General features: G+C 30.4%; 2 protein-coding genes across 3 annotated transcripts in view; both read left to right on the plus strand.

Annotated features, from left to right (window-relative positions):
- Positions 1-8,098, plus strand: part of LOC143078454 (uncharacterized) — a 30,500-nt gene extending 22,402 nt beyond the window's left edge. Inside the window, exons 3-6 of the mRNA XM_076253316.1 lie at positions 2,106-2,426; positions 4,096-4,164; positions 5,915-5,969; positions 7,146-8,098. Of these exons, the coding sequence (XP_076109431.1) occupies positions 2,106-2,426; positions 4,096-4,164; positions 5,915-5,969; positions 7,146-7,149 (449 nt within the window). The 3' untranslated portion in view covers positions 7,150-8,098. The remainder of the gene's footprint in view (positions 1-2,105; positions 2,427-4,095; positions 4,165-5,914; positions 5,970-7,145) is intronic.
- LOC143080918 (uncharacterized) overlaps positions 1-17,927 on the plus strand; it is a 493,997-nt gene that overhangs the window by 281,510 nt on the left and 194,560 nt on the right. The gene's annotated exons all lie outside the window — the stretch shown is intronic.

The raw sequence follows: 17,927 nt of genomic DNA on the forward strand, positions 1-17,927 counted from the left end.
AGTTTACTATTGAAAACAAAAGATTTGTCAATGTTAAGAATCGTTTATTATCTCGAACTTCTAACTTACTTTTTATATTTATGGAATAATTTTGTGCTTGTTTGCAGATTTTTTAAATGGAAAACAAAAAGTATCCCAGATTTCATTAATTAAAAGTGAAATCATAATATACCGAACTTCAAAGAAAATTCTAAACGGAAATCAAATGGCGAAATCAAAAGCTCATACACATCAAACGAATTGATAACTACTCTCATAATCATTACGTTGAACAGGCACATCCAGTAAATCGGATTGCTAAAAAACAACAATAATTTGAAAGCAAAATGTCTAAGGAAGCCATAATTTAAAAGTTCTTTTAAAAAATACATTGTTGTAAATAAATTATACGTTCTTTTTCTTTTTATATGTCAATTTATCCGTGTCGAACTTTTAGTTGTTTGCATTGTTTTTCATTTACAAAACTTAAATTCTTCGTTTGAAAAATCACATTGCGTTGTTAAAACATACGTAAGATAAAAGGAGCAACTAGTTTATTACAATAACAATGGCGGGTTGATTGAAATGTACATCATTTTTGTTCCATTTTTAATATTCAAAAGCCTAGTTGCCACTGGTTGTATTTACCATAAACATTTCAAACAAAAGAGATTGGTTAAATATTCTTACCAGTTAAACCCCGTTAGAACAAAATGATTGAAGGGCACACGTTTTAAATGTAAAAAACCCCAGTCTGTATGTTTTTTGTATGTTATTTGGTCTACTTACATTATACCAATTCTATAATCTTAATGGAGTTGAATCTATTCAGTTTGCATATTTAAATAAATAATCTGAATTTTGCCGACGCCAAAATGTCTAGATTGCTATTGTTATAAACTAAAATTGTGTATCATGTATATCGTGAAGACTTCAAATTAAATCAGTATGAATTTTAACAATTGAAATCTATTCAGTTCACATGAATGTTATTATAAAGAAAATATTTGTTTTTGAATGTATTTCAAACTTGATTATTGTATAGTTTTTTAACTGATTTTGTAGGGCTTTTTAAAATTTTAAAATTTGCAAAATGTCCTTTTCAAAAAAAAGATTTAAATAATTGTTTCAATTGAAACACATCCCCTCGAGAATATTTACAAAAATCAGGTGTACGCTTATAATACAGATATCGTATTTTATTTGCTAATACAAGATTTGTGAAATTGTACTCAGTTAAGGAATATATGTCCTCCTTGTGCAAAGCTTCGATTTCTTGCCAGATTTGGCTTTACCTTGCTCTCATTTTTGTTTCACATGTTCGTCATTTTTCGGAAATTTAAATTTAAAGTAATTTGACCTCTTGTATCACTAAAGAGAAATTTTATGTCGAGATGCGCAGTTGGTGCCGAAAAATTGGTACGGTCAGTGTAATTGGACATATAATGCTAGTTTTCAGTGCTCAATGAAAACAATAAATAAAAATGTAGCTTTCAAATACATGTAAATGTTGGGAATGAAGTTCTTTACTGAAGAAATACCCTAAAACATGTTAATTATTTCTCGTGAAAGAGTAAATAACTTACAGGAAATAAAACGAAAATAACTTACAAAAAGAACAATACACTCCTTCAATATCTATCATATCATGGGTAAACATGATTTTTAATTTTAGTTTCTGTTATATATTTCGGATTTTAGTATGACGTCCATTTTCACTGAACTAGTATATATTTTTGTTTAGGGGCCAGCTGAAGCACGCCTTCGGCTGCGGGATTTTCTCGCTGCATTGAAGACCCATTGATGGCCTTCGGCTGTTATCTGCCCTTTGGTTAGGTTGTTGTCTCTTTAACATATTCCCCATTTCCATTCTCAATTTGATAAAACAAATCCGTTGTTGAATCTTTAAATCACTGATTCCGTGAGCCTGATTGTTTGAAAAATTTGATATAGAAACAATGATCTTAAGAACTAGATTAGCATTATCTTCACACTGTAAATAGTTAAATGTTATATACATTTTATAACCTATTCTAATTTCTAAAAAAATGTTGGTATTTTGTCATTTTTATTTATATATAATGATAAAACACATTAACTTGTATGCAAATGTATTTTATATTCAGTACCAGTAAGTGTTACCTTTGAAGGGAGAAAAAGTGGAAATACCGTTATATTCAATTGCAGTTTTGGATTAGTTCCACAAGCTACAAGTATTCAGTTTTTAGTAAATTCTATACCTTCAACAAATATTCGTCTTTACCAGGGAAAGTGTTACTTAACCCACACAGGAGGTCCTTGTAATGCGAATCAATGTCAATGTTCCCATGATGGGAAACGTTATTATTGGACCTACGACGAACCAGAAGATAAATTCACCGCCACCTGCAAAGCAAAAATCAATAGATATTGCACTGCAGGTGTGTCTATTCAATTTACAGAATTCGGTAAGTGCACACGTACAAACTAACAACACTTGCTCCAAACCATAACAATGTCAGTCTATACATCATCCAATACAGAAATGTCTATCAGCAATTTTACAATTTCTATTAGCAGCTTCATGTTCATTACAGTTGGCATTATATTTGTCGTTATTTTTTTACCGAGCATAAACAGTTACAAAATGTCAACAAAAAGAATGCATACCCATGTTAAAATGGACATAGCTAGTTTATTCATGTCGCAGCCTATTTAAGTCGACCATACGGTATGTGTTTTTCTCATTGTGGAAGACAATACGGTTGCATCCACTTCATTTAAATTTTGATGGATATTTGTCAACAATGGTTGTCTCATTGGCATTCATACCACATCTTCTTACTATTACTTAGAAAATGGCATGATAGAATTTTTCAATTCTAAAAGGACAATTTTGAACTTTTGTCCTCATATAAAAAGTAAAATCACAAAAATACTGAACTCCGATGAAATTTCAATCGGAAAGTCCCTAATCACATGGCAAAATCAAATGACAAAACACATCAAACTAATTGACAACAACTGTCATATTCCTGACTTGGTACAGGCATTTTTAATTGTTGAAAATGGTTGATTGAACCTGGTTTTATAGCGATAAACCTCTCACTTTTACAACCATCTCGTCAAATTCCGTTATATTTACAACGATGCGTGAAAAAACAGCATAATGAATAAAATAGTCAAAATATGGGTACAGCAGTCATCACTGTGTTACAATTTTAAAACAAACAATTTTACAAAAAAGGCACACAAGCATCTATCAAATTAAAAACACATTCATTGCTTCGCGTGTCTGACGTCAGAATATTTATATTCCACATAGGAAGAAATTTTGTCGTTCAATGTTTACACAAATGAATTTTATAATTCACATGGTAATGTTGGCATACAGGGTTAAAAAATCAAGTATGTTAGAATTAATTTCAGAAATAAACTTTCGAAAGGCAGCAATTTTTTTTAAAGCCAAAGCAATATAGATAATTAACCATTTGACGGTAAATACAAAACCCAGCTACCTTACATTTTTAATGATTTAATATAATCTCAAAGAGAGCAACTCCATCACACATGTTCATTTTAATCTCAAGCCTTGTTTAAATACAACTAACGTTGCCATATCAATTGTTAGGTCAATCACGTGCAGCCAATGTTTTGTATTCGAATAAGAATATGGCTTTTTCACTGTTGATGATGGTACTTCAGGATACTCATATGGATTGTTATCAAAATAAAATGTGATGTTGCGTGATTACTTTTAGTATGTGCATGTTCTATTTAATACATTTGTTCTAATACATCTGTGTCTGTATTAATATTTAAACAGTCAATGTCAAGTAAAAGTATAATGGGCTATGTCACAGATTATGGTATAGCTTTGCATATAACTTGGACTCGTTGTATGAAAATAAAAAAAAATCGGTACCTTTACATTGTATCTTTTATCTATCTAAAAGATAATTGTTTACATTCTTTGAAAGTAGGTGCACATAAGCATAAGAAGCGCATGAAATCGACAAAAAATGTTCTTACTTTTTTTTCGTTTTTTTTAGTCGAAATAAACCATACTTTACTGTTACGTGATTATGATTATAAATTAGACGTTACTTTTAAAAATCCGATTATTTGTCTTTTTAGATTTGACACCTCATGTAAACAAAGTTACTTTCTGCAGTTATACAAACGATGCAATGCATAAAGTCAAAGGTAAGAATACTCCTATTCGTGTTTACGATACCAGTGTTAGCCTTGTACTATGTGTATTGACTTTTACTGGCTGTCAACAGTAGTTAAACGGTCCATTGCGCCTTTTGAATATTCTTATATCTTCAGAAAACGCAAAATGTATGAAATAATAAATTCTTTATAGACTATGCATCATAATACTATTAAGAGGATTTTGAAAAAAATCTACTTTTAAAGAGTGATTATATAACCAAAACAAAACCGAGGCTGCTTGAATTTATATTAATCTAACACTGGTTTGTCATTTTTGATAAATATTTTATCACGATCGATATCCGATTTGTGTGGTAAAATTAACAAGAATCCTAGCATAAACGATTTTTTTCTCCATTTTACTGAACAGGAACAAACACGTTATGTATTATTAGTTTTACTGTTTGGTCTGTTTTGTGTGATATCCATTTGACGTGGTTCGATACTTATACATCCCGTCAATGTGTTGTTTGTAATATCTGGTGGGTTTTTACGTGTGACCTTTTGTGTGGTTTTGGTACATATGACATGACTCTACACTTTTAAAGATCCCGCCATTATGTTATTGTTCTACTATAATTTCAAAAATACTTTGAACGACAAAATTATTTTACTCGCGTAGTGGTATTAACCATATGTGGATTGTTAAAAAATTTAATTTTAAATCTCGGTCTTTTTCGGATATTAGTTGTAACAAAACTTTTGTTTATTCAACCCTGTATACCACCGTTCCCAATGTGAAATTATATTTTTGAAAATAATTTGAACAACAAAATTATTTTATATTTCTTCCTGTGTGACGTTATATTCTATGTTGTGTTTTGTGCACTATTGTTTGTCTGATTGTCTTTTTCTTTTAAGCATTTGCAACGTTAGTTTTTTACTTGAAATAATTTGAATGTCCTTCTATTATCGTGTGCCCTTCTTTCACAAAATGTTTTAAAGTCATTAGTATATAACTGACAAATGTGAAGGAGAAGAATTTAACATTTAAATAAAAAATGTTTAGATTGGATTGCAAATTGTGCAACAACTTTCGCTAGACGAAAATCAACATGTTTGCATGAAAATATATAGAGATGAAAATGAAGGATCAAGACTATAATAATAATAACATTAACTATAGATGGTCTGTTTTAATAGAGGACAAAAAAGTGTGAGGAATAAAAAAAAATAGAATGGATAACTCTATTTACATCAAATGTTCAGAATTTTCGAAAAATTATGCTAAAAACTAGTTGATATAATAGAACATATAACAAGTCAGGAGTAGTTTGCTTTACAAACGTTTCTGCCATTGAAAGATGCATATAAACACCAATATAATTTAGATATAATATAAACGAAAGTCCAAGTACAAGTTATTCATGACAAAAATGTTACTTCATCACTAGTGAAGCTGATGAAAAGTATTTATTTTGATGTAAGAATGCAATTCTTTTGGCATTTGCAGTTCTTTTGGATCAGTTTCGATCTTGGGGAAAGAAATGTAGTTTGTAGATTATCTGGAATTGATCCCTATCGATTAGGAACATATGTTTTATCAAGGGGCGAAATTATGTGATAAGCCTGGTTTTATTATATTAGATTTATCACACAAAACTATTAAAACATTTGTATTATTAGTTTGCGTTCGACTTGTGCTTTTTGAATAACATTATTTGTATTCTTTAATTTGAAAATGCAGTACAACTGTCGTCTTTCTTGAAATTTTGAAGTTATATCTGTTTAATTTTAGGTAAAACGTCAACTATCTTGTCGTCCATAGTGGTTTTGATAATAATCATGATTGGGTAAGTACTTCAATTAATCTTACAAATATGTGTTCAGTATTCAAAGTTACAAGGATCAACAATTTGTTCGCCATGTCAACGTTTCGTTAGTTAACCTTCTGTTCAACTACGTTATGATTAACAAAGTCAAGAGATATAATCAATAACAATTTGAATTCCAGTACAAAAAATGTTGTCTTTCAAACAGATCTATAGGGCACTATCGGTACCATGGTAAAACAATTTGTCAGCCGAACGTAACTCAATATCACTAAAGCATCTGGCTCAGCACTCTTTAAAAACTCTTCTTGGTCTGTGAATGAATTTCTTTGCCGTTCTTTCACATTTTTAATTTGTCTTTCTTAACAAATATATTGAAGAGTCAATTGAAATTATTTTCTAGGAACACGTGACATGCATACTAAATCTTTTTTTCTCGTTTTCATGTAAATTGCACGAGTCGATATCTTTGCTGATAAACAAATTAAATTTGATGTTAAGAGCAACAGTTTTGAAGGAAATAAAATTTTGATTACCCAATGTTTAATTTGAAAGTACCAAAACAATAGTAGCTATTGGCATGGACAAAAGTGGCTTTTGACTTTTCTAATGAATATTATTTAAATACTGCGCTTTTGTTAATCTTCTATCATTAGAATCCACATATATATTCTAGAGCTGCTAAAATGAAGTTTATGATGGTATGATACTAAAGCCTTAACGGGAAGGATTGTGCCTGATGTTCATATGATGAAATCATAATCTTTCAGTCAGTTTAATTGAAGTCTGGAGCTGGCATGTCAGTTAACTGCTAGTAGTCTGTTGTTATTTATGTATTATTGTCATTTTGTTTATTTTCTTTGGTTACATTTTTGCGCCTGTCCCAAGTCAGGAGCCTCTGGCCTTTATTAGTCTTGTATTATTTTAATTTTAGTTTCTTGTGTACAATTTGGAAATTAGTATGGCGTTCATTATCACTGGACTAGTATATATTTGTTTAGGGGCCAGCTGAAGGACGCCTCCGGGTGCGGGAATTTCTCGCTACATTGAAGACCTGTTGGTGACCCTCTGCTGTTGTTTTTTATTTGGTCGGGTTGTTGTCTCTTTGACACATTCCCTATTTCCATTCTCAATTTTATCTAACAAGTGCGTGTCAGAGACTAGGAAATCGAATTCAAATGTTTTTATTTTCTTCAGGTGACTGTGATGTTGACGCATGGAGTGTTGAAGACAATGAAAATGGCTATACTATATTGAAATGATCATCATACTAGCCTCACTAGGCGGCGGAATATAAACAAATCTACCAAAAGTCTGCACTATATGCTTTGTTTGTGTTTGATTTTTTTTACATCCTCAAAATCATTAATATTGATACTGCTTTATGTATTTGGCACAACTTTTTGGAAGTTTGAATCCTCAACTCTCTTCAACTTTGTACTTGTTTGGATTTATAAATATTTTGATATGAGTGTCACTGATGAGTCTTATGTAAACAAAACACGCGTCTGTCGTACTTAATTATAATCCTGGTACCATTGATAACTACTTTCTACATTTGTATCTTTAGATATTCCTAGCTTTCCAAATAATCTATTCATATGTGCCAAATGTTTGTAACAATATGAAAATCCCAAAAATAAAGCTTTAGATTCTTGCTCTTCCATAAGCGTTTACACCCGAAATTGTAACGAAAAAAACTTAACTAAATATTTTTTGAATTCTTCAGAACTCTTAAACGTAATAAATCTTTTTCAAATTACCTTCCCATTTTTGTTCTACTATACAATAAAAAGTTATGGTGCCTTGGTTTTAAATAGACTACATGTCGTTTATTCCCTTTTATCAGTCGGAAAGCAAACCCTTAAAAGTTTATTTTCGATTTATAAGTTTGACTGTCCCTCTGGTATCTTTCGTCCCTCTTTTAAAAACGACCGTTATTGTTACTTTCTAGGACTGATATTTAAAAACAGACTGATATTAAAACCCGTGATTCTGAAGTTGCGTATATATGCAATGGGCGACTACTTAGGAATATTCTGTTCTATTAAATCTGTAAATTTAAAGACTGATTTGCAATTTGTTAGTAAAACTGATTATGTATATAAAGGAAGTTTTGTGATTTCGAGAAGTCATAATTACTTTTTTTACTATTTGAGTCCATTGAGTTGAACTTGTATATAATGAGATAAATATTTTATAGCTATCTAGCTCAAAGAATAAACATACATACAAAAGTAAACACATTTTCTTTTATTATAAATTGTGAATTATTTACATTGAGATAGCTTTTATTATTTATTTTCAATGTATATAACATATATTGCAAGGGAATTCAATATCAGATTAAATATTTTAACCCTGTCTAGATCAGGTAGTCTTGCCCAGGACTTTATTATTTAGTCATCAGTAATTATTAAAAAATGAAGAAAAAAAACATATTCTAACCTATTAAAATGTTCTACATATATCTGTTGTAAAAAAGATAATTAATTTTATTTCGTAAACATGTAATTAGATATTTTAGTTATTTGCACTTGTAAATATCAGCATATGGTGCTTAAAGGTATACTAGCTGTCAAATTCATGTTCACCGATTTGACTTAAAGTCTCATATTTTATTTATAAAAATGTCGTCAAACATATATTCAAATTATTAAATGTCTAAAACAAACAATATACCGATCATCGGCCCGATAATATGTAGATTCATTTCTTTTGTACTTTGGTCTGTAAGCAATTTAATCAATTGTCGAATTAAATCCCGAAGAACTCCGAATGCCATAAACTATATTTACATAAATAAAGATAAATATGGGACTCATGCATTTGTGTCTGTTTGATTTCATATTATAGATTAAAAGTTTATGTTAATCATCGTTATTACCATTATAAGAATGATATTTTGTGGATCGAATTAGTCAATCCATTTATTTACCGTTGGTTTCACTTTCAATGTTGCCTGTCTTTACCTGTTAATAATTGAAGACGCACAATGCATGGACACGGATTTAATGAGGTCGGATTATTCACTTGCAAGTGAATATTATATCATCAATGTTTCTTAGCCTAGTTTGACAAATATGAACCATACTGGCTGCTAAAAGCGATATATTACTTCACTATTTCACTATTTCCCTTTCATTAATAATGAAAAAAATAGCATATATGCCAGTCCATATGAAATGTTTTTCACAGAATCTAAATTTAGGAAAGCTTAGCGAAAAATGTAGAACGAATTTCAACTTTTTGGTTGGATGTGAAAGCTTCATATTCGAATACAGTACGTTTTATCCAAAGTCCAAGCACAGATAACAGATACAATATTGATATATGAAGATACAGATCATTTGCTTTGTCTATATTGCTTTGTGCGCTTCTCTATTACATTTTGCTTGATTTTATATTGATTAAGATTATAATACACAATGTTGACTGATGTACCCCTATTTTTGCCAGTTTTACTTATTACATCTGTTTGTTTTGTTCATACATCTTTTTCAATATAATGAAATTTGATGCGACTGTCATTCAAATGTTTGCACCTGTCCTAAGTCAGGAATCTGATGTACAGTAGTTGTCGTTTGTTTATGTAATATATACGTGTTTCTCGTTTCTCGTTTTGTTTATATAGATTAGACCGTTGGTTTTCCCGTTTGAATGGTTTTACACTAGTAATTTTGGGGCCCTTTATAGCTTGTTGTTCGGTGTGAGCTAAGGCTCCGTGTTGAAGGCCGTACTTTAACCTATAATGGTTTACTTTTTAAATTGTTATTTGTATGGAGAGTTGTCTCATTGGCACTCACACCACATCTTCCTATATCTATTAAGCCAGCTATTAAACTAGTTTTAATCAACCATTTTCTACATAAGTCAGGAATATAACAGTTGTTATCCATTCGATTGCTGTGTTTGTGCTCTTTATTTTGCCTTTTGACTAAAGACTTTCCGTTTTCCTCGGAGTTCAGTAATTTTGTGATTTTCTTTTTATAACCACGCAAAGCTATAAATAAAGGCAACAGTAGTATACCGCTGTTCAACACTCATAAATCCATGGACAAAAAACAAAAACGGGGCAACAAACTAAAACCGAGGGAAACGCATTAAATATAAGAGGAGAACAACGACATAACACTAAAATGTAACACACATAGACAAAATCCCACGAGAATAACAAATATAACATATATATATGACATAAAAACTAAATACATGAATTTGGGATAGACAAGTACCGTGACACGTCTTATCGCAATGTGAATTTACACTCAAAAATAAGAGAAAACAAACGACACAACGTTATAATGTAATTCACACAGAAACGAACTATAATATAACAATGGCCATATTCCTGACTTGGTACAGGGCATTGTTAAAGGAAAAAATGGTGGGTTGAACCTGGTTTTGTGGCATGCCAAACCTCGCACTTTTATGGCCATGTGAAATTTAACATCAAAATGACAACACAGGACTACAATATAAATAAATTGGAGAACACGATTGACAAAGAATCACACGAACAACAGCCAACAAAAGGCAACAAGTTCAAAATTTTAATACGCCAGAAGTGTATTTTGTCCACACAAGACCTACGTGTATAAAGTGTTAAGCAGTCAGTGAACTATGAAAGTTAGGTCAGGAGCAATGATTTTTTGACAGACGGGAACTTCGTAACACAATAAATGAATATATATACAAAAGTATGAATTATCCAATTCCTCTACCCTATGAAATACCAAGCTTTAGAAATAGTTTACTGTGCTGCCGCCACCACCATTAGATTGTATTCCTTTGAGGTTTTTTTTAACAAGAACAACTGAAATAAGCTCTCTGACATCGACGACAGAAGTAATAGCTATTATTCGGCAGTTTTTTTGTGTTGTTTCAGTCTGATCGAAACTTGATGTACTCGCGTGCTCGTCTATATAAACTGCGAGTAAAAAAATCAGTGATTTGTATTTCATAAGATTGCTGTTGTCTACTAGTGATTGTAAATTAAGGCGATACTGTTAATGTATAATCTTTTTAAACTTCATGTCGCTTTTGGGCCAATGTTTGTTTAATAAGTCATATAAAATGTAAAATTACAAAATAATAATATCTAAGGAAAATTCAATCGGAAAGTCCCTTATCACATGGCAAAATCAAATGACAAACCACATCAGACGAATGGACAACGTCATATTCCTGATTTGGTACAGGTATTTTCAAATGAAGAAAATGGTGGATTGAACCTGGTTTTATAGCGCTAAACCTCTCATTTTTACCACAGTCTTATCGAATTTCGTTATATTTACAACGATGTGTGAACAAAACAGACATAATAAATAAAACAGTCAAAATATGGGTACAGCAGTCACCACTGTGTTACAATCAAACAATTTTACAACAAAGCACACACGCATCTATCAAATTAAAAACACATTCATTGCTTCAGAGTGTACGATTAAGTGATTTTGAAAAATTACTATCTTTTTTTTTGAGCGTTTTTAGTATTTCTTAATTCTATAAAGCAAATCTATACTCAAATACTTTGCGTAAATATAACACCAGTTTTAGAACTTAGTACAATTTGATGTGTTTTCACACTCACAAAAATAAAATTGGATATGCAATCTGAAAATCAATACCTTACACCTTCTTTCGAAAGACAAAAATAAATAAATTTTGAAAGGCAGTTTATGAATGTTCATATCAGAAAAAAACGCCTCTAGAAATCACTTTTATCGAATCTTTTGAAAACAATGTAAATGTACACCCAATGTACATATGTCATTCTCGAATCATCTTATGCAACAGAAATATCAAATTGGACCTGAATATAGAATCTATTTACATATTAATCATTTGAAATGTTTGAATTTTCGTTGCTATAAATGCATATATGTTGTAGCGGCTGTCTGTTAAAAAGTGTCTCAGCATTTATCTTAAAATATTCCCCTTGACCTTTGATCTAAATGTAGTACAATCGTGACCACTGTAGACAATGATGACATCAATCCTGGTGAGGCTTGTTCTCCTTTTCCAATGATATAAAATGCAGCCTTCTGTTGTTCCGTTAACCAAATTCGATTATTATATATATTCTACATAAAGGATTTAATTTTTTTTTCATTAATTTTGTAAAATCGTCATTTTTTTTTCAATCGGTCAGTGTTGTTGTAAAAATATGGCAGGTGAATAATGTTTTGAAGCCAAAGTTTAACGATTGTCATCTGTTTGTCAACAATCAACAAATAAGCATGGATATTGAGCACGTGTTTAACATGTACAAAGGATAATAGTTTATTTAAAAGACATCCATGCGTATTGAGATCACCGGATTTTTACGAGATTGGTCACACTGAGGTCAGTTTGCATATGGAAAATATGTCGGGTAATTGCTTCCTGGAAGGATGCAATTAAAATAAAGTATACCCCGTCTAAATATGAACAAATTAACTAATTTTCTTCCGAAAAAAGTAGATGTACATAAGTTTTATAATGAAAACTATCCATTGAGTTATAAAAAAACGTATGCATTTTTTTTTTAATTTGAGGTTTCTTATGAATATAAAGTAGACCTTAAATTGATACATGTCGTGTTTACAACCCTGTTAATCTGTCGAACACACTAGTTAAATATCAATAGGTGACAAGTAGAAATGAAATATCTATTTGTTAGAATTTGCAAAAAAAACGTCGAAATGTCACGGGATTATGTTACAGAAAGGAATGCAAGAATTATCGAAAACAGTTAGAAAGCAGTTGAAACGAAAGACATATCACACGGCTTAGGCATTTTTTTCAAATTTAATGAACAAATAGTTTTATCAAAGGGTACAATTATATCCTTATGTTCTATAAGTATATTTTAATAGTTGTTATCTATAAATAAAAAAGCATATGCGTATTGCAGCAAAATGTTTTTTTAAGCTGTATTTTAAGTATTTGATAAGCATCAACATTGTAATAATCGGATCTAATAAAAATAAAACATGCCCAAATTAATAAACACGACAATTAATTACTGAATAAAGTTTATGCTTAGCATTTTCGGAGTTTTATTTTTCTAAACGTTTACTCTATAGCCTTTACAAAATTCATCTGTTTGTTTTTCAAAATTATTTAACTGGTTGCACTTGTAATCTTTGTACATACCACGCGCGTCAGATAAAAATAACTGAGCTCAAGAATAAAAGAGTTCATTGGATTCCCCGAATTCATGTTGCAACTGGCGGACTTAAGTCATGTTAATACCACGTTCCGCAGCACTATCACAAGCCAGTCGTCAATTTCGTACATATTCATGAACTTAAGCACGCATTTCCCGAGAATGATAGGCTTATCACGTCTTTTACTTTCAAGGGGTATTTTTGTATCAGAGTAAGCTTGGATTTTAGTGTTAACTAGTGTAGCTTTTCAGAGTGGTAGATTCATTGTTGGTTTTATTCTGACTGTATACTGAAATGCAGTACTACTTAAGTAACCCCATGCCTACATGCGTATTTAATCATTGTGCGCTTTTCTCACTGTCACAATGTTTGTACTCAACACGTTTGCTTTTTTAATTGAAGAACCTATTACGGTTTTATCGACACTGTCGTTAGTTTACACGGCTATTTCAAACTTTTTTGACATTTAAACATAACGAGGATCGGACGGAATTATCTAACGCGGTCTAAATAAACTCATCATAGATACCAGGACTACATTTTGTATATACGCCAGACGCGCGTCTCGTCCTCAAACGACCCACCAGTGACGCTCGAATCCAAAAAAGTTAAAAAGGCCAAATAAAGTACGAAGTTGAAGAACATCTAAAACCTTTATTAACACAATTCGCATCAATAAGTACTCCCGGAAAAAGATACAAATACAGTAGTTCTCCTTAAAATTGATCTGTCTACGACATGATTTGCTTGTCTTTTTTTGTTTGTTTTACACCCAGTCTAAATAACATGATGAATTTAAATCTTTCATAGAAACAAGGTTTTGTTTAGCAAGTTTGACTGTATCTGTGAATAATGTATTTGAGCAAGAATCCTGAAGTATCTGTTATGTTTTTTAGTACAGAAGTTTATATACAGTTCGGAAAAATTTATCAATTCTTTTATTACACTTTTTATTAAGATTAACTCTTCAAAATTGTAATTACATCTTTGAATATGATTGTTATTCCTATATGCGTCCCTAAACAAAAACGTGTACTAAGACAATAACAATCAAAACCATGAGGCAAGTAGAATAGATTATTTTCTAACCGGAAAGGAATTGAGAACTAAGACCAGCCCCAATTTCTAGTACAGACCATCAGGCAATTTCACTGAAAATTAACATGTCCAATAATAATAAGGGTAAAGGGTTCTTGAAAATAAACAACAGTATACTTACTGACAAATCTTATAAAGATAAAATAGAAAATGTTATAGACTATTTTATAATTAAAAGCAATTACAATGAAAATCTATCACAATTATGGGACTTGTTTAAAATTGAGGTAAGATTATTAACAATACAGTTTGCAAAAATAAATCTATGCAAAGGAAAAATAAACCTAAAAAATTGGAAAAAAAACCTTTAAACATTACAAGAAAGAAAGGATAATAAGAAATTAAGTGAAGTGGAAAAGAATAAAATCAATTTATTAGAAAGTGAGATAGAATCTCTTTATATTCATAAAGCAAAAGGTGCACAAATACGTTCAAGGATAAAATGGCTAGAAAAAGGGGGAGAGAGTTCTAATTTTTTTCTGGGATTAGAGAAAAGTAAACAAACAAGAAAAAATATAATAAATTTAAAGAACGAAAAAGGGGAGATAATTACAAAACAATCAGAAATACTAAATTTAGAAAAGAAATATTATGAAAAACTTTACACTAGCACTAAACCAGATAAAAAAAAATATAAACACATATATTAAGGATAAAAATACTAAACAATCATTAAGTAAAGAGGAAAGCAATTATCTAAATGGACTTTTAACAACAGAAGAATGTACAAAATCATTTTTTCAAATGAAATTAAATAAATCCCCAGGCCTAGATTGACTTTCAGTAGAGTTTTATAGAGAATTTTTGGACAAATTAAAGAATTATGCAATTCAAAGCTTAAACTATTGCTATAAAAAGGAATGTTATCTGGATCTCAAAACATAGGCCTAATTTCTCTAATATTTAAAAAAGGAGACTCCACTGAATTAGGTTATTACAGACCAATTACACTATTGAATGTTTATGTTAATATTATTGCATATACATTAGCCCATTAGACAAAATCCGATGAGAATAACCAATATAACATCAAAACCAAATACATGAATTTGGGATAGAAAAGTACCGTGACACGTCTTATAGTAATTTGAGTTCACACTCGAAAATAGGAGAAAACAAACGACACAACGGAATAACACCGTATAAATGTTACACACACAGAAACGAACTATGATATAACAATGGCCATTTTCCTGTTATATAGGTTTTAATATACGTCAGATACAAGACACAAGACATTATAGATCATGCAGAAAAGTTAAAAATAGATGGAGCTATACTTTTTCTAGATTTCTAGACTTACTATAAATCGAAGTAAAACTGAAAGATTAGGTTTCGGTAAATTAAAACACATTCAGGACAATTTTGAGAATATAAACTGGGGCAAAGAGACTGTTAAAAGTTTATGTATTCACTTTGGATATAATAAATCTCAAATTATGAATTTAAACATAGCAAAAAAAATCTAAATAAATCTAAAAAAAATCTTAACTCATGGGAAAAAAGAAAGTTAACAATGATCGAAAAAGTAACTGTTGTGAAATCTCTAGTTATACCAAATATAACATATTTAGTTCTGTAACTGATACGACAAAGATTCACTATTTAAGTTTAAAAAAAAATTATAAATTCATTTGGGACCATAAAAAAGAAAAAATTAAAAGAAAAACAATTAACATGAAAAAAGCTGAGGGAGGTCTTGAAAGGATAGATATTGACAAGTTTATTGATGCAATAAAAATTAAATGGGTGAAAAGATTAATAGAAGGTGAACAGTCAAATTGGAAAATTATTCCCACATTATACTTTAATTAATATGGACCAATTTTTTAAATATTTCACATGAATCTGGATAATTTAAAATCAATAAATAAAAAAAACCCAACCAAATCCCAAATTTTTACTTTGAAATACTTAAAACTTTTGTAAAATATGGCGGTGGTCAAACTAATAAACCAGAAAACTTTAAAACCATCAGACACCAAATTATATGTGGTAATAAATAGATAAAGTTAAATGGGCACAGTTTAGTTTTTAATCATTGGATAAGAGACAACATAATCTATGTAAATGACATAATTGATGACACAGGTAGAATATCAAAAGAAAAAATACTCAATAAGTTAAATGTGAAAAAAATTGGATTGCTGAAATATTACAAATAAGAAAGAGTATGCCATTAAAATTGAAATATCTTTTTTAACTCATCGGTGACCTATATCTTTTATTGTTGTTTTTGAATAAGCTGTACATTAACTAAATAATTGTAAAATTTAAGCGATTTCTGTAATTTGGTTCTTTTTTTTATTTCGATATTGCCGCTATTTCTCCTATTAGTTCAACAAAAAAAAGGACATTAACAAAAATGTATGCTTTTTTAGAAGGCAGATTGTGAGCGTAAATGAACGGTGACCCCATTTTTTAATTTCATTTTTCTATTAGGTATAAGATAAAGTTCATTTATAGAAAAATATAGCGAAATCCTATATTAAATAAAAACAATGATTTAGACCCGCGAGCCCCCTTAAGTATAAAAAACAACTATCTTTAAAACTAGGCGCAATTATATATGATTTACAAATGATTGACAATAAAGATATTTATGTAATTCTATCAAATGTAAGTAAAGATATTCCTATAGGGTTTACAAAATGGCCGAAAGAACTAAATATAGATTAAAATCAACCAAAAATTAAATACACATTAAATTTTATTTTCAATTATTTAGAAGATAATAAATTAAGAATGATTCGATGGAAATTATTACATTATATATTACCTGTTTTCACGTGGAAAATTAAGATCACCAATTTTTGTTCAGTGTGTGGGGTACCAGATACTTATCAACACAATTTCATGGAATGTACTTATTTTAAAGTTTTTGGGAATAAAATTTGTATTCTATTAAATAAGCTTCATATTGGTGAGCATATAGTTACTTTGAAACACTTAGTAGTAGGATATAAAATAGAAGAGGAGTCATTAAATGATATTAATTATCTATTGACTGTCATCTTATTCACTCTACACAAATGCAATTGTATTTTAAATAATACGAACAAAACCAAGGAGTAAACCAAGACTCACAAAATCAAAGGACACTTACATCAACAGTTATAAATAATAATTAAGAAACAACACGGACTCCACTAAAAACCGGAAGTGAAATCAGGTGCTCCGGAAGGGTAAGCATTTCCTGCACCGTATACGGCACCCGTCGTGTTATTTCTTTGTTAAGTTCGGTAATGATGGGAGGTAATGATGACTGAGGAAGAATATCAGATATGATTTCTGACACACTTTTGTCATAATGGCCATTCAGCTCATGATGACGACAGTAAAATTTTTTGAGTGATGACCTTAATTCGATTGATTCATAGCCCTGTCTTAGCAACTTTTGAGAAAGCAGTATTCCTCGTTCAACAAAATCAACGTTATTCAGCGATAAAAGAGAGACGAAAGATACCAAAGGGACAGTCAAACTCATTAATCTAAAACAAACTGACAACGCCATGGCTAAAAATGAAAAAAAAAACAAACAGAAAAACAATAGTACACATGACACAACATAGAAAACTAAAGAATAAACAACACGAACCCCACCAAAAACTAGGGGTGATCTCAGGTGCTCCGGAATGGTAAGCAGATCCTGCTCCACATGTGGCACCCTTCGTGTTGCTTATGTGATTACAAATCCGGTAAATAGTCTAATTCGGTAGGTCACATT

This window comes from Mytilus galloprovincialis, chromosome 6 (genome assembly GCF_965363235.1).
Source record: "Mytilus galloprovincialis chromosome 6, xbMytGall1.hap1.1, whole genome shotgun sequence".
Lineage (NCBI taxonomy): Eukaryota > Metazoa > Mollusca > Bivalvia > Mytilida > Mytilidae > Mytilus > Mytilus galloprovincialis.